At 48.0% G+C, this 27,750-nt stretch overlaps 1 protein-coding gene across 2 annotated transcripts in view; it reads right to left on the bottom strand.

Moving 5' to 3' along the window:
* Positions 1-27,750, bottom strand: part of RGP1 (RGP1 partner of RAB6A GEF complex) — a 163,934-nt gene that overhangs the window by 16,151 nt on the left and 120,033 nt on the right. For both annotated transcript variants that reach the window (XM_085627710.1, XM_085627712.1), the window contains one exon: positions 24-201. In XM_085627710.1, the coding sequence (XP_085483836.1) occupies positions 24-201 (178 nt within the window). The remainder of the gene's footprint in view (positions 1-23; positions 202-27,750) is intronic.

Below are 27,750 nucleotides of genomic sequence, written 5' to 3'. Positions count from 1 at the left end.
TGAGGTCCTCACAAGACACTCACCAACGTTAGATGAAAATCCCGGTGCAGAGCTTAGTGGAATAGGTAAGCTGAAATTGCTCTTGGCAGTGTGGAGGCAAGACTCCTGGTGCCGGGCATGAGTGCTGAATGATACTGGTTGCCCACGTCGCCGCTGGAACTCTTCCTGTACGGCCTCCTCAGTCTGTAGACTAACAGAGTACTGGAAAAAATCAACAAACTATAATCAGAACGGTCTGGGAGAATGATATTGTACACTCAAGTCTAACACAATGAGGACACATAGGAACTACTGCCATCAAATAAGAGATGCCCCCGTCAGGCTAGCCTAACAATGAACTTAATGGAAAAATTAATTACCTGTAACACCACTTCTCCAGGGTGGATATGGTAATTAATTTCATAAACACTGGATTTTCTCTGCACATCCAAGAGTCCTAAACCACCCCTTCAACCGAGAGAAGGAAAATGCTACTTACCAGTATGCATCTGTTCATGGCATGTAGAGCTGCAGAGTTGTATACTGTGCATAGAACGCCATCTGTTGTTGGGCTCGGATGCTTGCACTTTGTTGCCGTCTTGGAAGAGTCTTTTGTAGTCACGATATAGGTGACTCCTCCCTTGGACGACAGTGCGCATGGGCATCAACTCCATCCTCAAGATTGTTTTTTGCCATGATGGGAAATGATGGAGTCAGTAAGAAATAAAGAGATGTCCATGTGAAGGTATCTAATTAAGATAGTACTGGAACAGATACAGGTTCCGGGGAGGCGGGTGGGCGTGTACAACTCTGCAGCTCTACATGCCAAGAACAGTTGCATACTGGTAAGTAGCATTTTCCGTTCAAGGCATATGAGCTGCAGATTGTACACTGTGCATAGACTGTACAGCAGTGTCTCTCCTAGCAGTGGTCACCTGTATCTGTTGCAGTGGTTTGAAAAAGTGTTTTAAGAACAACTTGGCCTACGGAAGCTTGTTGCTTAGCCTGCACATCAACACAATAGTGTTTGATGAAGGTGTGTGGTGTAGACCATGTTGCTGCTTTACAGATGTCATCTAAGGGAACGTTCCCTACGAATGCCATGGAAGCCCCTAGTTTGCATGTTGAGTGCGTTCTAGGGGGAATTGTTAATGTGCGTTTAGCCTTCTGGTAGCATATTTGAATGCATTTTACTATCCTCCTAGCGATCCCAGCTTTGGAGATGGGGTTACCTTTATGAGGTGGGGAGAAGGCTACAAATAGTTGGTGTGTCTTTCTAAAGGGGTTAGTTCTGTCAATGTAATAAAGTAGGGCTCTTTTGACATCCAGTGTATGAAGAGCTCTCTCTGCTACAGAGTCTGGGTTTTGGAAAAAACACCGGTAACTCAACTGATTGGTTAAAATGACAAGCAGAGATTACTTTGGGAAGGAATTTTGGATTTGTTCTAAGAACCACCTTGTTGCGATGTATTTGTAAGAATGGTTCTTGTATGGTTAAAGCCTGCATCTCACTTACTCTCCTGAGAGAGGTAAATGCGACAAGGAAAGCTACTTTCCATGCGAGGAACGGCAGTTCACATTTGTGTAGAGGTTCAAATGGGGGACCTATGAGCCTGGTAAGAACAATGTTTAAATTCCACACCGGAGAGGGTGGCAGTCTAGGGGGAATTATTCTAGTGACAAGTGTTGTCTGTTTTGTAAATAAGCGGCAAGTGCCACTAGGTGTAATCTTATGGATGAATATGCTAGATTACACCTTTGTAAGTGCAGCAGATAGCAAATGATGTCATGGATTGAAGCATCCAGCGGATCGATGTTATTGTTATTGCAGTAGATGACAAATCTTTTCCATTTTGCTGCATAGCAAGCTCTAGTAGTGGGGCATCTGGCTTGTATAATGATGTTCATACAGTCCGGTGGAAGGTTAAGATAACCAAACTCTAGGACTTCAGGAGACAGATCGCTAGATTCAGTTGACCTGGATAGGGGTGTCTTATGTCTCCGTGGTTCTGCGTTAGCAACGTTGGGGAGAGACGTAGTTTTTGGTGTGAAACTACTGAGAGTTCCAGTAGTGTTGTGAACCACGGTTGCCGTGCCCATGTGGGAGCTACCAGGATCATCCTGAGAGACTGTTATCTGAGCTTGCGTACTACTAGGGGAATCAGTGCTTGACCAGTTCATCCATATCGCATTGCCTTTGGACAACGGGTGTGGAAACCTGGCGGCGAAGGTTGGGCATTTTGCATTTGCGTGTGTGGCGAACAGATCTATGTCTGGTTGACCCCACATTAGGAAAAAAGGTTGATGAACTTGGGGATGAAGTTCCCATTCGTGTATCTGCTGTGTCTGTCGACTTAGCAGATCCGCAATCAGACTGTGAACTCCTGGAAGATGTTCTGCCAGAAGGTATATGTTTTGTGGAATGGCCCATCTCCAAATGTTTTGCGCCAGCTGAGACCGCTGCAAAGAATGAGTGCCTCCTTGTTTTTGTATGTAATACATGGCTGTTATGTTGTCCGTCCGGAGTAGGACAGTCTTGTGATGTAGATGTACTTGGAATGATTTTAATGCTAGAAAGATTGCCAGTAATTCTAGGTGATTGATGTGGAACACTTTCTGTTGAGTGGTCCATTTGCCTTGAATTGTGTGGTTTAGGAGATGGGCTCCCCAGCCGGTGAGTGATGAGTCTGCTGTTAGCAATATCTGTGGAACCGGCTCTAGGAACGGCCGCCCTTTGGAAAGGTTTTGTGTGTTCCATCACTGCAGAGAGCGATGTTGCGGCTGTCCACCAACACCAGATCTGTAAGTTGTACTTGCGTCTGGTTCCACTGACGTGCTAGGCACTCTTTTAAGGGGCGCATCTGAAGTCTTGAATGAGGTACGATAAAAATGTAAGAGGCCATCATTCCTATGAGTTGCATGAATACCCTTGCTGGGAGGGAATGCTGTGGCTGACATTTGGTAATTAGTGTTTTTATACTGGTTGTCCTGGCTAGATCGGGATATGCCAGAGCTTTGGAGGTGTCCAATGTGGCCCCTGGATATTGATGTATGTGGGAGGGCTGAAGATGTGACTTGGTGTAGTTTATTGTGAATCCCAAGTCATGTAACAGCTGGATGGTTTGATGAGTGTGATGAACACACTGGTTGAATGACTTGGCTTTTATCAGCCAGTCATCGAGGTATGGAAAGACATGGATTTGTGGTCTTCTCAAGTGTGCTGCTACTACTGCAAGGCACTTTGTGAACACCCTGGGTGCGGTGGTCACCCTGAATGGAAAGACTTTGAACTGATAGTATTGTCCGTCCAGTATGAATCTTAGATATTTCCTGTGAGCAGGGTATATGGGAATGTGGGAGTAGGTGTCCTTGAGATATAGTGTGGCAAGGAAGTTGCCTTGTTGAAGTAGTGGGAGGACCTGTTGACGAGTGATCATGTGAAAATGATCTGACTGTATGTAGAGATTGAGGGGCTGAGGTAGAGTATTGACACCCCTGTTCCTTGATGCTGTAAGGGAACTAGTTCTATTGCCTGCTTTTGAAGCAGTGAGAGAACCTCTTGTTTTAAGAGTGTGAGATGTTCTGTGGACATTGGAAGCTGTTTGGGTGGTGTGGGGTTGCTGTAAGTTCCAGGCAGTAACCATACTGGATAATTTGTCTTACCCACTTGTCTGTAGTGATGGAATTCCAGACAGGTAGGAACTGTGATAGTCTCCCTCTGACTGGGGAGGAATGGTCTGGGGGGAGTGGAGGGAAGTCACTGTTTATTAGTGGGAGAGGCGCGAGTGTTGTTGTTACCTCGGCCTCTCCCTTTGTTGTCATTTCCCCTGTATCCGCCTCTAAAATATCCTCTGTTGGGGGATGTTTGCGTGGTGTTTTTGTAGGAAGAAGAGGCGGTGTCTGTTCCGATATTTTTGGATGCTCCTCTATAGAACGAGCGACAAAAGGAACCACGTGTGGATGGAGACTGTAATGCCCCCATGGATTTAGCAGTCTCGGTGTCCTTTTTCATTATTTCTAGAGTGGTGTCTACAGCTGGTCCAAAAAGTTGTTCATGATTGAACAACTGATTGAGGATAGTTGTCTGTACCTCCTGTTTGAAGCCTGAGATGCGTAACCAGGCATGTCTCCTTAGTAACACGCTAGTGTTAATGGACCTAGAGGCAGTGTCAGCTGCGTCAAGGGCACACTTGATTGATGCATTGGTTATTAATTTGCCCATCTGGATTAAATCATTTGCCTTGGTTTTATATTGGTCAGGTAAATGTTGTAATAGGGTTTCCAGTTAATCATAATGAGCCCTATCGTACCTAGAAAGTAATGCTTGTGTGTTGGCTATCTGCTAGTGATTAGCTGCTTGGGCAACAACTCTCTTGCCGGAGGCATTTAATAATTTAGACTCTTTATCCTGAGGTGGCGCATCACCGGATTTCTGAGAGTTGGCACGTTTCCTAGCATTAGTTACCACTAGTGAGTCTAAAGGTAGTTGACCCTTGATGTAAGTGGGATCATCGGGAGCGGGTTTATATTTTTTGTCAATGCTGGGATTGAGAATTCTTGCTTGAATATGTCAGGGGCATGTTTAATTGCACCTTTTAGCATTAGCATGGTTTGTACAGTCTTTTGTGACTGTTCAAAGGTGTCTAGGAGAAAGTCCTCCTCTGCGGGGTCCGAATGCATCTGAACACCATGGTACAGAGCAGCTCTATTTACAAGCTGACCGAAGCCAATATTTTCATCTGGGGGAGATGGCTTTGTTGTATATGCCTGGGGATCAGGGAGGTCTGGGGGATCTATTGGGTCATCATAATCGTCCCAATCGTCCTGTGGTACGTCTGTGTCGTCACCAGGGTCAGTGAAAGGGTCATTGTTGCCTCCACCACCCCCTAAATCATCATCATTCTGTGGTGGTGGTGAGTGTGGTGGAAGTTCTGGAGAATGTGGAGGAGTGGGCTTAGGAGGAAGAACAGGAGAAGAGGGTTGTATAGGTGAAGGGGCACAGTCTTTCCTCTTTACAGGCACTGCAGGAGTGTCTGGTGTGTCCAGCTTCCTCTTTTTGTGTGGAACAGCAGCCACATGTCCTGTTTTTGGGTCTATGTGGAGAGTTTTTTGTTTTGGATCGATCCCGTTGAAAAAGTTCTTCCTCTTCGGTAACCGCTTTCGGCGCCGATTTTTTCGGGTCCAAGCGGGGTTTGGATTTCTGCTCCGAGGCCTTGGGAGGTGGTTTGGGGTCCTTCGGCTTGGCTGTGGAGGCGGAAATCTTTTTCAGTTCCGAATGCTTTGGTTTCGGGTCCGATGTCTTTTCTTTCGCCGTGGAAGAGGTCGGTGCGGACGTCTTTTTGGGAGTAGGCTGCACTCTCGTCTTCGGTGACAAAGGCGCCTGCGGGACACTGAGATGCGGTTTGCTCGGTCCCGAGCTACCGGAAGGCTTGTCCCTTATCTTCGGAGCCAGGCCCGGGGCTTCTGAAGCTGGTTTTCAGTTGCGAGTGGGGCAAGCAGGCAAAGTCTTGACCAGGGCCGCCTTTTTTTCGGGTGGAGTTGGGGTAGGAACAATTGTACTCACTCATTGACCAGGAGTGATGTGGTCGTCTGAGTCGGAGTCGTCTGCTTTAGACACGATTTCCAGGTCCCCGGAATCCTCCGTCGGGACATCGGGGCCTTCATCGAAGATGTCCACCAGTACCGGAGCTGCACGCTGCGCCATGATGTATCGTCGGGTCCGGTGATCATGGATGGTCTTTTTAGATCTAAAAGAGGCGCAGGCCTGGCAATTGTTCTCGTCGTGCTCAAACGAGGGAGACAGGTTACAGACCTTGTGGTGGTCACTGTGTGGGAATTTAGCTCCACACTGGGAGCATTTTCTAAATGGAGTCCTTTCCATTAGCTGTAGGCCCGAACGGCGTTGATAGGCCCAGCGGCCCGCATTGACGACTGGAATTGAGTAGTTGAGGTGCACGTCGAAGATCACACGACCGGGAACAAAACCGTCGAGTTTTAGATAGTTTGCGCGTCGAAAAGGTTTGGAGAATATGGTGCCGAACTGGAGCACAGAAGTTACCTCCGAACCCGATGGCGGAAAAAAACAATCTGAGGATGGAGTCGATGTTGATGCCCATGCGCACTATCGTCCAAGGGAGGATTCACCTATCTTGTGACTACAACAGACTCTTCTAAGACAACAACAAAGTGCAAGCATCCGGGCCCAACACCAGATGGCGATCTATGCACAGTGTACAATCTGCAGCTCATATTAATCAAACATAGATTTCTCTAACAGGGAAGTAAAGCTTATGTAGAAACCCGTCTCTCTCCTTTAAATAGGTTTTCCATGACATTACACACGGAGATATATTTTACCATTGATAAGCACTAATGAGGATCACACAGTGGAGCACTATTTTTTCTTTTTTTGTTTTTATACTGAAGAACTATGGATAAATGCCATCTGTCCTTTGCCAGAACACTGCTATGTCCATTATGACGAATCCGTGCTCATTGCACTACAAGGATTATTGCTTGATACATTTACAGGGATCAGTGCTGGCTGCACTAAGAGGGCTCATTGCTAACTGCATTAAAATGATTCAATGCTCACTAATGGGGGAAATGGACATTTTTGAGTGATTTCCCCCTTGACGTTTGCCCTATCTGCTTTGCTGGCTCCCCCTTTAAGCATGGTGAGTTGGCTTATTCCAGATTGGCACATTTAACTTGCCTGTAACTTCTTTGTACATGGTGTATAAAGTGCAGCCAGGGTCTGGGAGTTAAATGGCAATTGAGGACTGCAGCGCCTATTGTGCCGTCCACTACAGTGACAGTACAATCATGGCTTCAGGCCTACCCTGCGTAGCCTAACAGCTACAATGTAAGGCCTGAAGTGCGACCTGTTAGAAAGTCACCCCTACTTATGCCTTGTAGCCTACAAGGTAGGGTGCATGGTATTCAAAAGTGAGACATGTAGAAAATTAATGTTACCATGTCCCAACAGTGACAACATCTTAAAAGCTATTTTCAATGTGGCAAGCGTAGCTGTCTTATGTAGAAAACAACATAGTTACTTACCTATAGGATTAATTTTGCAGCTTGAAGAATTTTCCGGATTCACATGCTGTGCATTATTCTGCCATCGAGCAGTTGGGTCCGGAACTCTCCTCTTGTAATTAGTCCTTCTTCTCTTTCCTCTGTTTTTTTTGGGGGGTTGTTGGGTATCAACTGTCGTCACCATTAGCTTAGTCCAACCTAGAAGCTTCCACGCATTGTCGCCACCTTCAGATTATTTTTTTCCCCACAACCATCTGTGTAGGTAGTGTTTCATGGTCTTCCTACTGTTTGTATATTCTCTAAGTCCCTTGTAAACTTCTGCTTGCCTTATTTTCTGGAATGGCGGGTGGGTCGTATTTGAATCCAGAAAATTCTTCAAGCTGCAAAAATACTCCTACAGGTAAGTAACCATTTCATTTTGCAATGTGAATCTTTTCTGGATTTGCATGTTGTAAATTGGTTTGCGGCGTTTTTACTTTTTTGTTACTGAGGAGGCTGGGTTGGAGATGAGGTTGAGCTTGTAAACAAATGTTTCAGTACTCTCGGTCCCACTTGTGCCTCCCTGTTCATCTGCTCATCGATGCAGTAGTGTTTTGTGAACGTGTGTACTGACGACCATGCAGCTGCCATACATATGCCATCTAACGGAACACTTGCCAGGAAGGCTATTGTAGCTCCTTTCTTGCGTGTCCAATGAGCTCTTGGTTTAGTGCCTTCTTGTATGCCAGCTGTCTTGTAACACACCTGGATTGCTTGAGTAATCCACCTTGCAATGGAGTTCTTACTGATATTGCCTGAGAATGATACAAAGACTTGTTTTCCTTTCCTGACTGGCTTTGTTTTCTTCATAGAATACATTTTCGTATGCCAGTATGCTAGTGTATGTAGTGTCTTTCTGCCCGAGTCTTTGGCTCCTGGAAAAACTAGATATTTGGATTATCTGGTTTATGTGAAACTGGGATCTGACTTTTGGTGGGAAACGTGGGTTGGTCCTCATGACTTTTTTGTCCTTGTGCATTTGGCCGTGGTGGTGGGGCGATGAGGTCCTCTTGGGTCCTGAGGACCTCAGCACACAAGTGGACTTCATCCCCCGAGCAGCAGTGCGCCAAGAGGCGCGTTTGCAGAGTGGTGAAAAAGGGGGCGTGGCCTCAGACCACCTCTCTGCAATCCAGCTTTGTGGCGCTTACTGGAGGTACCTGGTGGGCTAGTTGGCACCCAGGGACCTTCAGTATTCAAGGGGAATTAATCCCCCAACTTAGAACGCGCTAGGGGCGCGTTTGCAGAGTGGTGGAGAAAGGGGGCGTGGCCTTTGGCCACGTTAAACCAGTCCCACTGTAGGAGAGTAGGATCAGCTTCTTATGGTTACCCCCACTTTTTGATTATGTTTCACTGCTTTTTTACTTTAGTCTGGCTGGGGCCCTGCTAATCAGGACCCCAGCCTAGCTGCTTCCTCTCTAAATTGATTATCAGTACTTTAGGTACACTCCAGATTGGATTCTGGGGTACCCTTATAAGTCCCTAGTATATAGTATACACTGTACCCAGGGCACAGGTACCCCAGAGGCCTACGAGGGGCTGCAGCATGTATTGTGCCACCCCTGAGACGCCTTGCAAAATGACACCACAGGTCTGCTACTGCAGCCTGGGTAAGGTGGTGTATGCACCCCTTACTGAGATATAGGTTACCTTTATCTCTCCATATCACTGCACATGTAAACCTATCAGTCACCCCTATGGCAGGCCTTAACAATCCTGAAGGCAGGGTGCTGGGTTTCGTGTGAGAGGGTGCCCATGCATGAGCAGAGCCACTCTGCAGCTTTCGGAACCTTTATTCCAGGTTGTTTGTAATGCAGCCAAAACATATACTCCTAAGTGCATTATAACCTCGCAGTAAATGCTAACTTTGGAATGGCTGCATGGAGTATGATCCCACCCTTCTAGAGGGAGAGACATGACAGCATCGGTATACCCGGTACCAGCTAGCAGAGCCCTGGCATCACAAAATGGATGCTGCCAGCCACAGACACAAGTCTGCCCTCCTGCTGCTGGACGAAACTCCGGCAGGGGAGGCCTGGACAATAGGTTTCCTGTCACAGGGAGGTGTCACCACCTCCCAGACAGTCTTTAGTGTATTGGGGCTGGGTGGGTGCACTCCAAGAGTGCTTTAAAATCTGCACTGGGGGCACATTTGGTGTTCCTGTGCATAGGCCAGCTCAAACCGGTTGCAGGGGCTACCAGCACCTGCTCTGGCGCGAAACTGGACAAAGGAAATGGGTGTAGCCACCCCTCTTTCCTGACCTCCCATAGGTGGGTCCCTAGAGTTTGGCCCACCCCTTCCTTGGGTATAAGATGGGAACACCTGGCTACAGGACTTTAGATTTACTAGAACGAAACTCTGATACATAATCCTGGCACTTCGACGATCTACAAGGCGCTAGATGACTGAAGAATCTCCCTTGGAGTAAAGGAGTTACTCCCCTGCAAGGCAGGCACCTAAGATGCATCTGACCGGTTTGCATCTCCGAAGCTACCGCCGGACTCCGAAGAATTTGCAACACAGGAGGTGGGTTCTCAGACTTCCCAGAGGCCGACCCGAGCTCCCAGCAAAGCCGAGACCAGTAGCCCTCGTGGGGACCGTGGAACTGGAACCCCTTGACACCGTGCACATTTGCAAGTGCATATGCTTCTCGTCGATCCTTGAGGCTGTGCTTTGGGCTACTTGTAGTCCACACCCAGAGCAGTGTCTCCACCGAAGACTACTGGCCTACACTCTCGTGGGTTTGTATTGTGTGATTCCTCTCGAGGTCCCTTTGCGATCCCTGGTCCGTCGACTGGTGGGTCCCTGTGAAGGACACTCTAACTTTAATTGGACTTACCTGGTTGCTCCAGACGTGCCCTGACTTTCCTTCCCTTGGGGAGTCCCCAGGACCTTGCTGGTCCGCACTGAAGCATCTTTTCTCTTCCTGTGTGGGTTGCTGTTGCCAAGGCTTGTTGGGGTTAATCAGAGTACCGACACCGCAGCACTCGACATCCTTCGTGGGAAATCTTGAATCCAGCTCCTGGTCGTTGTCGATGCCTCTTGGTCCTCGTGGCTGCAGAATCAAGCTTCACCTCTTCGCACCTGAAACATCTGACATCGGTGGGCATTCGTCTATCGTGCCCCTGGTCACTGGCAAGTGACCCAGACTCTGTACCCTCTGCTTTCAGGTTTTTCTGATCTTCGATCCAGGCTTGGATCACACCGGACACTTTTCTTCTTTCGGCAGCAGCAATTTGCAGCAGATCGCCATTGAAATCAACGACGATTCCCGACACCATTTGACACATATGCACCCGGCTTCCCTGGGTGAGGTAACTCGAGTACTCCAGTGCGCCCGTGGGTGTTGGCCCTAGAACCCCCTAAGTCTAAAGGGGTTTGCTCAAAGTCCTCTCCTAAGTGTCCTTAACTTCTAAAATTCCAACCACGACTTTCCCGTAGAATAGTACGGGGCTGTGTTCTCACACTGCACGCATCCCCCGTGGGTCTCCTGTGTCACTACCTTGGGTGGTTCCTTGGGGTCCCAGCGATTCTACGTGCTGTAGGCACTCTGTCTAGTCAAGTCGTGGTTCTTATACCACTTTCTTAATATATGGTTTGCCCCCCCCCCCCTGGGGCCCATTGTATATTGTGCTATATACTGTTGTTTAAGAACTGAATTTTTGTGCATCTTGGACTCTAATCTCATAAAGAGATTATTAGTGAGTGTTTAGAAATAAATACATATATTTTATATATACCTTGTGTGGTTCTTCTTTCATTTAGTGATTCAAGAGGTTATAATCTGGTAAACCAAGCTGCTTTACACTCCTTCAAGACTTAGCCTGAAGGCTGCTCTCCAGAGCTATCACCAGGATAGCTTTCAATAAAGGTTGTCTTTAAACCTATCATCAATGAGGGTTGTTTGGACTGGTGCAAGGTGCCCACTATAACTAGTGGACCGCATATAACAGGCCAACTTATCACAGGGGCTTTCTGGAGGTAAGAGGTAGGCTAGTTGCCCCTAGGGACCCCTATCAGCAAAGGGGACTTCAATCCCCATCCAAGAGCGCACCAGGGAGTGCGTTTGTAGAGTGGTGGGCAAAGGGGCTGTGACCTGCTCTGAGAACTTAGCAATCCTGCTGTGTGGGACTTACTGGAGGTAATAGGAGGGGTAGTTGGCCCCCAAGGATGTCCTTGGGGGCCAACTACCCCTCTTGTTACCTCCAGTAAGTCCCACAGAGTGGGATTGCTAAAACGTCTTCGGAGGCCATGCCGTCCTTTCTCCACCACTCTGCAAACGCGCCTCCTGGTAGACTACGGGATGGGGAAAGAAGTCCAATTTACTCCTGAGGGACTTTGGGGGCCAAGAAGCCCTCCTGGTACCTCCTGTAAGTCCTACGCAGCGGAATTCCGGAGCGCTGGTCGGAGGCCCAGCACCCTTTTGTCCCCACTCTGTAAACGAGACTACTAGTTAAAGAAGTGTTTGCAATGTTATAGGTTTCGCATTTGCGAGAGTTAGAGCTATTGGCAATGTAAATGTAAAAGTTTTAAAATGTTTTTCGGAGTGGAGTGGATGTATGTTGTGTGTAGTGGAATTATGTGGTAAATTGTGGATAGAAAGTATGTGGTATTTATTTTATAGGAAATATGTAGAGTGGGATTATGCGTTATAGAGAGTAATTATATGGTATGGTAGTCTGTGTTGTGGAGTGGTAATGTCAGGTTTAGTCTTCCTCGTTTACATAGAAGCTCCACTATGAACTCAATGATACAAAAAAAAGAAGGAATCACTGAGGAGCACTTCTGGACCTAGTCAGAGCTATGAGCAGGGCCTCTGGAATTATGCGACTGTTTGGCTGCACCGACTTTCGCACAAATGGAATATGCTACTTACCAGTATGCATCTGTTCTTGGCATGTAGAGCTGCAGAGTCACACACTTAGGATAGTAGATCGCCATCCGGTGTTGGCCTCGGATGCTTGCAGGTTGTTGTTGTCTTCGGAAGAAGTCTTTGGTCACGAGCTAGGTTACTCCTCCCTTGGAAGACAGTGCGCATGGGCATCAACTCCATCGTTAGATTGTTTTTCGCCATGATGGGAAATTATGGAGTTTGTAGAAAAGAGAGAGATGTCCATGTGTGTTGTCTAATAAGACAATGCTGGAACAGATACAGGTCCCGGGGAGGTGGGTGGGCGTGTGCGACTCTGCAGCTCTACATGCCAAGAACAGATGCATACTGGTAAGTAGCATATTCCGTTCGAGGAATATGAGCTGCAGATCACACACTTAGGATAGACTATATAGCAGTATCTCCCCTAGCGGTGGTCATCTGTATCGGTTGCAGCAGTTAGAAACAAAGTTTTAAGGACAGCCTGACCCACAGAAGCTTGTTGCTTTGCTTGTACATCAACACAATAGTGTTTGGTAAAGGTGTGTGTTGTAGACCATGTGGCTGCCTTACAAATATCTTCTAAGGGAATGTTTCCTAAGAATGCCATGGAAGCCCCTATTTTGCGTGGGGAATGCGCTCTAGGGGGAACGGTTAGTGTGCGTTTAGCCTTGTGGTAGCATATTTGTATACATTTAACTATCCACCTAGCTATCCCAGATTTGGAAATGGGGTTGCCATTATGCGGTGGAGAGAAAGCGATAAACAATTGTTTTGTTTTGCGGAATGACTTGGTTCTGTCAATGTAGTAAAGAAGGGCTCTTTTAACGTCTAAGGTATGAAGAGCTCTTTCAGCTACCGAGTCTGGATTTGGGAAGAATACTGGTAACTCTATTGATTGGTTAAGATGGAACGGAGATATGACTTTTGGAAGAAATTTCGGATTTGTTCTAAGAACCACCTTGCTACGGTGTAATTGTAAGAATGGTTCTTGTATGGTTAAAGCCTGGATCTCACTTACCCTCCTGAGGGATGTGATAGTGATAAGGAAAGCCACTTTCCATGTGAGGAACTGTAGTTCGCATTTATGCAGAGGTTCAAATGGGGGTCTCATGAGCCTGGTAAGAACAATGTTTAGATTCCACACTGGAGAGGGTGGTAATCGGGGAGGAATAATTCTTTTTAGTCCTTCCATGAAGGCTTTGATCGCAGGTACTCTAAAGAGTGACAAGTGATATCTATTTTGTAAGTAGGCTGCTAATGCTGCTAGGTGGAGACGTATGGATGAGTATGCCAAATTACATCTTTGCAAGTGCAGTAAGTAGCAAATGATGTCCTGGATGGATGCATCCAGTGGGTTTATATGATTGTTAGTGCAGTAAATAGCAAATCTTTTCCATTTCGCAGCGTAGCAGGCTCTAGTGGTAGGTTTTCTGCCTCGCTTATAATATTCATGCAGTCTGGTGGTAGGTTGAGATAACCGAACTCTAGGACTTCAGGAGCCAGATTGCCAGGTTCAGTTGACCTGGATCTGGGTGTCTGATTTCTCCATGATTCTGGGTTAATAAGGACGGGGAGAGATGCAGTTTTTGGTGAGGCACTAGTGAGAGTTCCAGTAGTGTTGGGAACCACAGTTGGCGTGCCCATGTGGGAGCTACTAAGATCAGTTTGAGGGACTGTTGCCTGAGCTTGCGTACCACTAATGGAATGAGTGAGAGAGGCGGAAAAGTGTACGCAAATCTGCCTGACCATTTCATCCATATCGCATTGCCCTTTGACTCCGAGTGGGGAAACCTGGCGGCGAAGGTTGGGCATTTTGGCTTTCGTGTGTGGTGAACAGATCTATGTCTGGTTGGCCCCATTGTTGGAAAAAGGGTATTAGGACTTGGGGATGTAGTTCCCATTCGTGGATCTGTTGAGTCTGTCGACTTAACAGATCGGCAATCTGATTGTGAACCCCTGGAAGGTGTTCTGCAAGTAGGTATATTTTCTGGGGAATGGCACATCTCCAAATGTTCTGTGCGAGCTGGGACAGCTGGAGAGAATGTGTGCCTCCTTGTTTCTGTATGTAATACATGGCTGTCATGTTGTCCGTCCGGATGAGGACAGTTTTGTTCTGGAGATGTAGTTGGAATGATTTTAGTGCTAGGAACACTGCTAGCAGTTCCAGGTAATTGATATGGAGCATTTTCTGTTGAGTAGTCCATTTTCCCTGAGTGGTGTGGCCGAGGAGATGAGCTGCCCATCCCGTGAGCGATGCGTCCGTTGTCAGCACTATCTGTGGAAGAGGCTCAAGGAACGGCCGTCCTTTGGACAGGTTTGTTATGTTCCACCATTTGAGAGAGCGATGTGTGCGGCTGTCCATCAACAGCAGATCCGTAAGTTGTCCGTGAGCCTGGTTCCACTGACGTGCTAGACATTCTTGCAAGGGGAGCATTTGAAGTCTGGCATAAGGCACAATGAAGATGCATGACGCCATCATGCCTATGAGTTGCATGAACACTCTTGCTGGAAGAGAGTGTTGGATTTGGAATTTTGTGATAAGAGCTTGTATATTGGCTATCCTGGCCGGAATGGGATATGCTAGGGCTGTGGAGGTGTTTTATGGTGGCTCCTAGGTACTGATGTATGTGAGAGGGTTGGAGATGAGATTTGGGATAGTTTATTGTGAATCCCAAGTTGTGTAAGATTTGTATGGTTTGGTGAGTGTGTAGAACACACTTGTTGAATGACTTGGCTTTTATTAGCCAGTCGTCTAGATACGGGAAGACATGAATTTGTTGCCATCTGAGATGTGCTGCTACTACTGCTAGACATTTTGTGAATACTCTGGGTGCGGTTGTTACCCCGAATGGAAGGACTGTAAACTGGTAGTGTTGTCCGTCCACCACAAACCTTAAATACTTCCTGTGGGCAGGATGTATGGGAATGTGGAAGTAGGCGTCCTTGAGATCTAATGTGGTAAGGAAATCGCCTTGTTGCAGTAGTGGGAGCACTTGTTGAAGAGTGATCATATGGAAATTATCTGAGTTGATATACAGATTTAGGGGTCTGAGGTCAAGTATTGGTCTTAGAGTCCCGTCCTTTTTGGGGATTAGCAAGTAGAGTGAGTATACCCCTGTACCCTGATGTTCTAAGGGAACTGGTTCTATTGCGTGCTTTTGAAGCAATGAGAGAACCTCTTGTTTGAGGAGTGTAAGATGGTCTGGTGACATGGAACGCTGTTTGGGCGGTATGTGTGGGGGGGGGGGTAGTTGTGAGTTCTAGGCAGTAACCATACTGGGGTGCTGTCCTCAATACAACATTGCACCGTGACTAACCTGGGCTTGGAAGGTCGAACTGTTGCTGCTTGGACGGGGCGCCTACGCTGTGTGTCTCCCCCGCCGCCTCCACGACATCGCAGGCCGCTGTTGGGGGAGACTACAGCTCCCGTGAACCACCGCTGCCCCGCCCCCTTCCTGGTGTCAGCGCGCCCGGAGGCGCTTCAAAAGTCGCGGCTCCCTCGGTGGAGCGGGGGGGTGCTGTCCTCAATACAACATTGCACCGTGACTAACCTGGGCTTGGAAGGTCGAACTGTTGCTGCTTGGACGGGGCGCCTACGCTGTGTGTCTCCCCCGCCGCCTCCACGACATCGCAGGCCGCTGTTGGGGGAGACTACAGCTCCCGTGAACCACCGCTGCCCCGCCCCCTTCCTGGTGTCAGCGCGCCCGGAGGCGCTTCAAAAGTCGCGGCTCCCTCGGTGGAGCGGGGGGTGCTGTCCTCAATACAACATTGCACCGTGACTAACCTGGGCTTGGAAGGTCGAACTGTTGCTGCTTGGACGGGGCGCCTACGCTGTGTGTCTCCCCCGCCGCCTCCACGACATCGCAGGCCGCTGTTGGGGGAGACTACAGCTCCCGTGAACCACCGCTGCCCCGCCCCCTTCCTGGTGTCAGCGCGCCCGGAGGCGCTTCAAAAGTCGCGGCTCCCTCGGTGGAGCGGGGGGTGCTGTCCTCAATACAACATTGCACCGTGACTAACCTGGGCTTGGAAGGTCGAACTGTTGCTGCTTGGACGGGGCGCCTACGCTGTGTGTCTCCCCCGCCGCCTCCACGACATCGCAGGCCGCTGTTGGGGGAGACTACAGCTCCCGTGAACCACCGCTGCCCCGCCCCCTTCCTGGTGTCAGCGCGCCCGGAGGCGCTTCAAAAGTCGCGGCTCCCTCGGTGGAGCGGGGGGTGCTGTCCTCAATACAACATTGCACCGTGACTAACCTGGGCTTGGAAGGTCGAACTGTTGCTGCTTGGACGGGGCGCCTACGCTGTGTGTCTCCCCCGCCGCCTCCACGACATCGCAGGCCGCTGTTGGGGGAGACTACAGCTCCCGTGAACCACCGCTGCCCCGCCCCCTTCCTGGTGTCAGCGCGCCCGGAGGCGCTTCAAAAGTCGCGGCTCCCTCGGTGGAGCGGGGGGTGCTGTCCTCAATACAACATTGCACCGTGACTAACCTGGGCTTGGAAGGTCGAACTGTTGCTGCTTGGACGGGGCGCCTACGCTGTGTGTCTCCCCCGCCGCCTCCACGACATCGCAGGCCGCTGTTGGGGGAGACTACAGCTCCCGTGAACCACCGCTGCCCTGCCCCCTTCCTGGTGTCAGCGCGCCCGGAGGCGCTTCAAAAGTCGCGGCTCCCTCCGCGTCGCGGGACGCGCGCGGGCGGCGCCGGGCTGAGCCCGGGCAGAGGGCGGGCCGTCTGTGGCCGTCCGGGGCCAGAGGAGGCCAGGCCGGGCCACCCCCCTTTGCCGTGCCACTAGAACATCTTTTGGAAAGCCATATCATCGGTTCCAAAGACGATTGCCCCCCAAACGCCTCTTAAGACACTGTTATCTACAGTAAACGGTAAAGCTACACCATACCTTAATTACAGCGCGAACTGTACTGCGTTATTTGCCACTTTTTCACCTGATTGTAATTGTTGCACTTTCCTAATATGGAAACACGTAAAAGCACAGTGGGCACATTAGACGCCTATCTGCTGAGGGCAGAATCCCTAATAATACAGGAAATACAATCAACCGAAAGGAGACTCTCCCTAGAACCTTTGACAAGATCCAATAGAATTTCTGATGTTTCAAACTCATCTTCAACGCCCACATCACCTATCTTGACGATTACTCCCGAACTTTCCACTAATCATCCCTCAACTTCATCTAAACGACTTAGACTCCGGTCAAACGTCGGTGTACCACAATCGAAAGGCCCTCTAACACGAGGGAAAGGTAAAACCAAAATGAGCACTGGGAGGGGGACACAAAAAAAAGGCCAGCCCCCCAACGGGGGGAAGGCCCTACCAATTCTGGTTACCCGCGATATAGGCTTTCAAACAGAGGAAACAAATCTATCTCCCCATGATCAACTATCTGCTCTTGGCGAGACGTTAAAGCAGTCGGTAGAAAATAGCATAAAGACATTACAATCAGCTGTCTGTCATGACATCGAAGACAAACTTGGTGAAATGATCTCTTTACTGTCCTCAGTCTTTGAAGATAAATTCGTCCAACTCACCAAGATTGTACTCGATGCCATTAGCAAACTAAACCCGACTAATACAACGCTGGTAACCAATCAACCGATTGCACACCAAAACAGGAACTTACCACCTTCAACCAACCTCTCCAATAACCCTAGTGTAAATATTCCTACCTTTCTTCCCACAATTAGACCGACAAAGACCCAAGTAACAAAGGGACCACCAAAAACAACTACCGAATCAGAACCATCTTCGAGCCCTAAACCTATTCCAAATCACAACAATAGGGCAGACAGTACAGTCTCTACTATCCCTAACAAAGAGCATCTACATCTACCACCAGCCGCCCGGCCATACGTTCTGGTCCTAACCAATGTCCCTTTTTTAAAAAAAGACTCTATTGAAACTTGGGTCTCGCTAAAGAACAAGGTCACTGACTGGCTAACAAAAAATACCTACTTCCACCCAAGACATATAAACCAGATCTTAATGGTGCGGAGAGTGGGCTGGATCGGTGACTCTCAAAAAAAAAGTCCCGGGGACTGTATAGTCGTAAACTTCAGGTCACCAGGCCTAGTCCGTTCCTTACTTAGAATCAATAGGACAATAACACACGCAAGCAATCACATCAATATGGTATCACTTGACTATTTCTATTACAATGAGCAAAATAGTACGCATGGAGGGAACGGATGTATCCTTACCCAAAACAGATTCGAACAGCTTACCACATTAGAGGAGGTGGACTGACAGTTAACATCATCATCCAAGTCCGTACCTCCGACTACCATCTTTCCTCCACTCCCACCAACCGTCAACCCTAAGTCACACCTGGGAAAAAACAAGATCTTCCCTTCCCCAACTCACCGACTATTCATAAACCAACAAAGGATTGTATTAAACCTGGAACAGACTAGTCTTCCTGAAAATATTTCCTCTACGACAGTCAGGTCGCACAGTGAGGGTGACATCAGTACTAGCATGGACCTTATTGCACATAATCAAACCACCCGCAGGATTAATCCTATATGTAAGAAAACACATTCACCTTTAAAAATAACTTTTTGGAATATATCAGGTCTTCGTTTAAAGATCCTAAATGAAGAATGGATTAAATTTATTAAAGAAAATGATATCATCGCTCTCCAGGAGACATGGTTAACAACCCCCCTACATATAAACGGCTATAAGACCTTTTTCAGCCCAGCACTCCCCTCAACATCTGGCAGGGCAAAGGGTGGACTAACTATATATGTCTCAAACTTAATACCAACTCTGGAGGCCCATACTCTTAAAGCTGAGCCACAATACCAGATTATACGAGTTATTATAAGTAGAATGCCTTACATCTTAATAGTTAATTTCTACAATAACCTCTCGGAAAATAGACTTGTAGAGGTCATAAAAGAAATTCGTGTTTTCTTACAAAAACAATCAATCTCCACTAAAGGTAAGGAACCAATAATAATCTGGGGGGGGGGATTTTAACACAGCACTATGCAAGAGTACCTTAAATGGGAACTGCGGTCACTTGGACCATTTACAAAATAATACCCCCCATTTTCCACACTCTCATAAGGGGTCTGTTTTGAACGAGACCATGATTCTTTTACAGTTGGCCTTTGCAAACGAACTTACCATCCCCATAACTCCCTTCGCTCCCACTTTCAACGGCAGAGGCCTATCCTCCTGCATCGATTTTATTCTAGTAGGGAATACTTCCCATAATCCGATTACCGACGTTATTGTCCACGACTGTGCTTTCAGTGACCATTTTCCACTGACTGTCATAATTCAAACTACTGCCCCACAAAAAATCCTGAAACACTACTCCACTCAGACCTTATCTCCATGCCCCGCCCAAATGGCTATGCACTAAAATGGTCTAAAATTGACCCCACTGTCATTCTAGCAACCATAATTAACGCGGCCCGTCCAGCCTTTGAAGTTTGTTTAACGGAGACGTCTAATCCAGCAGAGATTGTGGCTAACCACGAACTAATTACATCACAGGTTAAGAACGCATTGACAGTTCATCCACGGGCGCAAAAAATACCTCAGGATAAACCCAAGTTTAGGTGGTTCAATACAGAATGTTCTAGAGCCCACAAAATTCTTAAAACTGCCCTCAAAAAATCCCCAAGAAATATTCCCGAAATCTCAACAGCTAGGTATAACTATAACAAGGCAGTAGCATCCAGGAAAAGAGAACTTAAAGAAGAACACTGGACTGCATTACACAACAGCTGCCAGAATACAGATTCGGTAACGTTCTGGGAGATTGTAAACTCTTCCTTCCTGACAGGACCAAAAGTTAGCGGTACAATCGAAACTACCATTTCAGAACAAGAGTGGGTTACCCATTTCACAAAAAAAAATTCTAACACGGCCGGGCCACCATCACAAATCCATCATTCCCTAACGCCCCAAACTAACTTACTAAATATGAATTTTGAGGTCGCAGAGGTAGAGCGGGCCTTGAATGCCAGTAAGTCAGGAAAGGCCCCGGGTCCTGACGCGGTCCCAATGGACCTATACAAATCAAATACCGACCTCTGGGCCCCTCTGTTATTAAACGTTCTAGAGGCGTTGGGACATGTAGGACTACCGACTTCTTGGTCAGATTCGATCCTCGTGCCTATATTTAAAAAGGGAAATAGAAACAGTCCTGCATGCTACAGATCAATTTCTTTATTGGATTCTTTTGGAAAGGTAGTAGGTAGAATCCTTTTAGCACGCCTACAAGATTGGGCCGAGTCAAATAACATCCTATCTGACCTTCAGTTCGGATTCAGGGAAGGCAGAGGCACTATAGAACAGGTCCTTAACCTTACCCTCTTGAGAGGGAAGTATGTCCATGCTAAGGGTGGCAGTCTTTTCATGGCATACGTCGACCTGTCCGCAGCCTTTGACTGCGTAGATCACACCAAGCTCTGGACCATAATGACCCAATTGGGCATAGATATCAACCTGGTCAATTACATCAGAGAAATCTACTCGAACACCACCACTAGAGTAAGATATGGTCTTGGGGGGCAGCTAACATCTTCGTTTGGAATTGAGCGGGGGGTAAGGCAGGGCTGTGTCCTGGCTCCTTTCCTTTTCAATATTTATACCAACGGTCTAGAAGTAGCTCTTTTAAAAGGTAGCCAGGACCAGCCATGCATTAAACAACGCCCAATCCCCGCCCTCCTATATGCGGACGACGCAGTCATACTCGCCCGCACCCCCCTTGAGTTACAACGGGCCCTGGTGAGATACACCATTTTCATGAAGCGATTGGATCTGAATATTAACGCCAAAAAGACCTTTGTGATGGCATCAGGGAAACATCTACGCAAAAAGAAAAATATCTACCTATATGACACTAAAATAGAGTATACCACCACTTACCCCTACCTAGGAGTCGTGATAGATAACAAAACCACTTGGAAATGTGCAATAGAAAACAGAAACTTACAGTTTCTAAAAGCAACAACGGCACTGAGAGTGTTCGCCCGGAGGCTGGGTAAAAGAGCATCTAAGGAAATGCTCGACATTTACAAATCAAAATGCCTTAGCACAGCAACCTACGGGGCCGGGATTTGGGGAAATGCACGAGTCACTTTACTACAAAAGACAGAGAATTCTTTTCTGAAATTCCTGTTGGGAGTCCCATCGTCCACTTCAATTTTTAACATCCATAGTGAACTGGGCCTTCCTTATATCACGGACGTGATACGCATGCAGCCCATCTTATTATGGCACCGCATCTGGTCTACACCAGAATTAAAATTCACTCAGGGACTTATTAACGATTGTATGAATTTGGAGCACAGGTCACTAATCACTTGGCTTGCTTATGTTAAAAAGTTCTTAACGGATTTAGGACTTGAGCATCTCTTTTCAAAACCCCACGACATCACCCTAATTCCCAGAAAAAGACTTCGAGACATGTGCTTAACTCACCTAAATGACCTGCGCCTGGCTCTTGAATTAAATAAAAACTCTGTACAACTGTTTTTTTCCATACGAACTACGGATCAAATAGAGCTATATCTGAATTCCACTCTTACTAACTATGAGAAATTTTTACTGACCAGAATGCGACTGAACATATTTCATCGTTTAATCACTTTCCCTGTGACAAACGATTGGAAAACCCAACTGACGCCGTGCCCCTGTGACGACCATTCTCCCCAAACAACGCTGCATGCAATAATATTTTGTAAATTCTATGCAGAGCCAAGAAAATTATATCTGTTGCCTTTCCTGAAACAGCTGGGCTTAACCCAACACCGGCCAGCTTTTATGGCCCTCCAAATGCTAGAAACAGAAATATTGGCAAAAAATACGGCAATGTTCTTAAAATTTTGTGTGAGACATAGAACTAATCTTTAAACGGAGATTCGCCCCCCGTCTCTGTTTTCTTCTTAAACATTATACTGACAGATGGTTTTTTATAAGCAAATTAAACATACCCTACGATGAACTGGGATTAGCCCTCCCATGCATCCTAAAACTGCTACTGGGGGGTTTGTTTCCTTTCTGTTCAGTATTGTCTAAATCCTTTTATTCTATTTTACTATTTTTTAACTAATGTCAAAACATTTCTTTTAACTGTCATTTCGTTTTTCTGCACCTATTTGTAATTATCTAGGCTAAATCAATTTACCTTTTAAAAACGATATGTGTATAACCATTAATGTATTTGACATGTAAACGCTTTTATGGTATGTAATTGCCTTACCGAATAAAGTTTTTCAATCTACTGGATAATTTGTTTGACCCACTTGTCTGTTGTGATGGAGTTCCAGACAGGTAGGAACTGTTTTAGTCTTCCCCCGACCGGAGTGGAATGGTCTGGGGGGAGTGGAGGAAAGTCATTGTTTTGTGGCAGGGGAGGTGCGAGTGTTGTTATTACCTCGACCTCGCCCCTTGTTGTTGTTTCCTCTGTATCCGCCTCTAAAATCTCCTCTACTGGGGGATGTGTGTGTGGCGGTTTTGAATGTAGAGGAGGTGTCCGCTCCCATATTTTTGGAGGCTTCTCTATAGAAGGAGCGCCGAAAGGAGCCACGTGGTTGGGGAGACTGTAATGCTCCCATGGACTTAGCCGTCTCTGTGTCCTTCTTCATTTTTTCAAGGGCAGTGTCTACTGCTGGCCCAAAGAGCTGTTCCTGATTGAATGGCTGACTAAGTATGGTGGTTTGTACCTCTGGCTTAAAGCCTGAAATGCGTAGCCAGGCATGTCGTCGAAGGCGCACGCTTGTGTTAATTGCTCTAGAGGCGGTGTCTGCGGTGTCAAGCGCACATTTAATTGCGGCATTTGAAATAAGCTTTCCCTCCTGAATGAGGTCATTTGCCTGGGTTTTATATTGGTCTGGCAGATGTTATAAGAGAGTCACTAATTGGACGTAATGGGCCCTGTCATAGTGTGCTAGTAGGGCTTGGGTGTTGGCAATACGCCAGTGATTAGTGGCTTGTGCTGCTACTCTTTTGCCAGAGGCTTCCAATAGTTTGGATTCTTTGTCTGGGGGTGGTGTATCTCCTGTGGTTTGGGAGTTGGCGCGTTTCCGAGCATTGGAAACGACCAATGAATCCAAAGGGAGTTGCCCTTTGATGTAATTAGGATCTTCAGGGGCAGGCCTCTATTTATTTTCGATCCGTGGGTTGAGAACCCTGGCACGAACGGGGTCTTTAAGGACTTCGGGGGCGTGTTTTATGACTCCTTTAATCATGGGTAGAATTTGTACCGACTTTTGAGACTGTTTGAAAGTGTCTAATAGGAAGTCTTTCTCTGGTGCGTCTGAGTGCATTGTGACGCCGTGGTATATTGCTGCTCTATTTACTAACTGGCCAAACCCCAGGTGATCATCAGGAGGCGATGGTTTTGAGGGATATGGCTGAGGGTCAGGCATGTCTGGTAAAGGGAATGCCCAATCATCCAGTTGTGAGGTTTCTGGATCCGTGAACGGATCATTAGGGTCACCCCCACCCCCAGGTCATCATCATCATCCTGTGGTGGTGGTGTATGTGATGGAGAGGGTATAGGTAAGGGTGGTGTAGGCAGAGGGGGTGGGATAGGAGGCAGTATAGGAGAAGGAGGGATAGGGGATGTTGAAGAGTCCTTCCCATTTACAGGAACTGGGGCAGGTGGTGTGTCCAGTTTCCGTTTTTTTACATGGCACCGCGGTGACATGTCCAGTCTTGGGGTTGATGTAAATCTTTTCTGCCTTGGGTCGATTGGATCTGGATGAAAAACTTCTTGTTCTTCAGGAACAGTATTTGGTACCGATTTTTTCGGTTCCGATCTAGGTTTTGGTTGATCAGTAGCTTGTTTGGCTTTAGGAGGCGTATGAGAGTCCTTAGCCGGTGGTTTTGGTGCCGATGTGGTTTTCGGAGCCGAAGGTGTATCTGTGGGCTTGGGAACCTTCTGTGCCCGTGTGTCTATTGGCCTTGGTGTTTTCGGGGCTGAGGGCTTAGGAACCAATTTCGGTGCAGAGTGGTCTTTTGTCCTCGGTGCCGATGGTGCCGGTTGGACAGTGACATGCGGTTTGCTCGGTCCCGAGCTACCGGAAGGCTTATGTTTCTTCGGAGTCGAGCCCGGAGGCGGGGTTTCTGAAGGATGTTTTCGGACTCGACTGGGGCCAGCAGGCGAAGTCTTGACCAATGCCTTTGGTTTTGGTGGGGTTGGGGCAGGGGCAGTAGTACTCACACGTTGCCCAGGAGTGATGGGGTCGTCTGAGTCGTCTGCTTCGGAAATTATTTGTAGATCATCGGAATCTTCTTCCGGGACATCGGCCTTCATCAAAGGTGTCCTCTGGTTCCGGAGCTGGTCTCTGTGCCATGATGTGGCGTCGAGCCCTTCGATACCGAATGGTCTTTTTGGATCGAAAGGATGCGCAGGCTGGACAGCTGGACTCGTCGTGTTCCGGTGATAGGCACAGGTTGCAGACTTTGTGGTGGTCACTGTGCGGAAATTTTGCTCCACACTGGGGGCATTTTTTGAACGGCGTCCTTTCCATGAGCAGTAGGCCTCACGGTGTGGATAGGCCCAGCGGTCCACGTCGACGTCCAGAATCGAGCCGATGTAATCGATGTCGAGAATGAAGGTGCTTCGATGTTTTGTGTGAAGTTTTTCGCTTCGAAAAGCTTGGAATTGATATTTCCAACCGGAGCGGAAAAGTTGCATCCGAACCCAATGGCGGAAAAAAACAATCTAACGATGGAGTTGATGCCCATGCGCACTGTCGTCCAAGGGAGGAGTCACCTATCTCGTGACCAAAGACTTCTTCCGAAGACAACAACAACAATCAAGCATCCGAGCCCAACACCAGATGGCGATCTACTAACCCTAGTGTGTGATCTGCAGCTCATATGCCTCGAACATACATTTTCCACATTAGCCACATAATTCATCATCTGCTCCCTAATCTGTAGATTTTAACAAAAAAAGCCTTGTTTCTAGCTCAAATAGCTCAAACGTTACCAAAAGTGCAGTGACAAGTGTTACAGAGTGTTGGAAGTCCCTTTGCAAACCTAGAATGGTCACCTGTTACTTATTGCTAAATGTGGGTGTTAAATTGGTGCTAATGGTGTGCAAGCCACTCTTGCTTGCTTCTGCGCCTCTCTTGCCTCTTCTGCATTTCTATTGCTTCTTTCTGCACATTTCTTTCTTTTTCTGCACTTCTCTTGCCTCTTTCTGCAAATCTCTTCTACGTTCAGCATCTCTCTTGCCGCTTTCTGCATGTCTGTTGCCTTTCTGTACCTCATTTGCTTCTTTCTGTACCCTCATGCCTCTTTCTGCACCTTTCTTCACTCTTTGTTATGTTATGTTATGTTAAAATGGTTTTTATAGAGCGCACGGCTACTCAAAAAGAGTGTCCCGGCGCTTTTATTTAAGGTCGACTACAATGCATAAACATAACACATTAAAAAGACAGAAAGTGACACAGACAGAAAGAAAAACAATAAGCGAAACAAGGCCTACTGAGTAAACAACCAGGTTTTGAGATCCTTTCTAAAAGCAATTAAGCTGGTGGCTCCCCGAAGTGTAAGAGGTAGAGAGTTCCACAGCTGTGGCGCCAGTAATCCAAAAGAGCGACCTCCCACGCGCGCTTTCTTTACTCGCGGGACGGACGCCAAGAACAGGGATTCTGATCTCAGAGAGCGAGCCGGACGGTAGAAGGCAAGTCTCCTTTGGAGGTACTTTGCACCCATCGCATGGAGGGCCTTATATGTCAGGGTCAAAGCCTTAAAGGCGATCCGCTTGCGGATTGGGAGCCAGTGCAGGGTCTGGAGCAAGCCCACCGCACTGACGCGTCTGTTTAAGCCAAAGATCGCTCTCGCCGCGGCATTCTGCACAATTTGGAGCCGCTGTAGCAGGTACTCTGGCAAGCCCAGGTACAGAACGTTAGAATAATCTAGCCTGGAGCCTATCAGAGCCTGCACAGTCAGCCTCCTGTGCTCCTCCGATAAGAGGGGAAGAAACCTCCGAAGCATCCTCAGGAGGCCGAAGCAAGTGCCCGACACCCCCAGGATCTGCGACTTCATAGTCAGCCCCTTGTCCATCTTAACCCCCAAGTTCTTAGCCATTTGGGATGAACAAGTTGGGGGGAACATATTGGTGGGCCACCAAGCCAGCCAGTCTGGCTCCGTGTCGCACCCAAAGAAAAGTACCTCGGACTTATCGGAATTGCACTTGAGGCTGTTCATTTGAAACCATTGAAACACAGCCCCAAGGCAATCTCGGATACTCTCCCCATCAAAGTCTCCTCCTCTCTTACACGAGAAGAGGAGCTGGGTGTCGTCTGCATAGGATACGATCCGGGCCCCAAACGACTCCGCCAACGCCGCCAAAGGGGTCATGAAGATATTAAAGAGGGTCGGGCTCAAAATAGAGCCCTGAGGGACCCCAACTCCCAGAGGCGGCATCACGGCGGAATCAGGCGAGGCCCAGACCGTTTGCCGGCGGCCCGTTAGAAAGGAGGAAAACCAACTAAACACCGTCCCCCGTAGTCCGATCTCATAGAGTCTTGTGAGAAGACCATCATGGGGGACGGTGTCAAAAGCCGCCGACAAATCCAGCATCACCAGCATGGCTTTGCCCCCAGTATCCAGAACCCCTTTAATGGTTTCTGAGACCTCGAGGAGCGCAGTCTCCGTGCTGAGATTTGGACGAAAACCCGACTGAGTGGCATGCAAGATCTCATTCGACTCTAGAAAGTTGGACAACACCGTCCGCACGTGCTTTTCAACAACTTTCGTAAGAGCCGGCAGCAGAGAGATAGGCCGGTAGTTAACTGGGGCCTTTGGATCCGGACCAAGCTTTTTGAGCAGCGGGATGACCATTGCCTGCTTCCACGCCTGCGAAACCACTCCCTGACTCCGCGATAGATTTAGTAGCGGGTTAGCCAATGGATTAACCACCTCGGCCAGTTTAGCCAAAATTTTAGCAGGGCATGGGTCCAAGGGCGAGCCCGATTTTAAATTGCCCAGAAGTGCTAAAGAGGCGGGCGCAGATAAAGGTGGAAATACGCCCAGCGTCAAGCCTGGCAAAACAGGGGGTGATCGATTGGCCTCAAAATTAGTTTGCTCCACGGGTACAACCGATGGAAAGGAATCCTGTATGAGTTGGATCTTGCTCGTGAAAAAACTAGCAAGATCCGAGGCCCAGGAATCAGAGGGTCTCTCCTCAAAGGTGTTAGTCCGGGGGGAAATAAATTCTCTAACTATAGAGAAGATCTCCTTGCAGGAGTTGGAGGCAGCCTCTATCCTCCCTGCCAAATAGGCTTTCTTACCTAAGCGAATGTCCCGGTGATACTCCTTAACCACGCTCTTAAAGGTCAACTAAGCATCCGGGTCATATTTTACCCGCCAGGCTCTTTCGGCTACCTTGCATTGCTGCCGCCTAACCGACAGTGCAGCGGTAAACCAAGGGGCGGAAACTCGTTTGGGAGTAAGGCGAGGAGCCAATTCCGGGGCAAGATCGTTAAGCCTGTCGGAAAGCCATGCCTGCAAGGACTCCAGATCCTTCGACAGGTCGCCAGAAAGGGGGCAGGGGTGATCCAGGGCAGCCTGAGCCAGCATCTCAGGGGTCACTCGATGGTACGCCCTATGGGCGCGACCAAACTGCTGTGGGGCAGCAACAACCAATTTACCTGTGCCTTTGATCGAACATTTAGCCAGCAGATGGTCTGACCATAGTACCGGGATAATCTCTAAGGCCTCCAAAGGGGAAGTCGAGAAAACCTGGTCGAGAGTGTGCCCCTTGTTGTGCGTCGGCCCCTGCAAATAGGGGAGCAAACCCAGCGGTGCCATAGCCTCAGAGATTTTAATA

The sequence above is a fragment of the Triturus cristatus genome, chromosome 2_1 (genome assembly GCF_964204655.1).
Source record: "Triturus cristatus chromosome 2_1, aTriCri1.1, whole genome shotgun sequence".
In the NCBI taxonomy this organism is placed as follows: Eukaryota; Metazoa; Chordata; class Amphibia; order Caudata; family Salamandridae; genus Triturus; species Triturus cristatus.
This window is presented reverse-complemented; position numbering and strand designations above follow the sequence as displayed.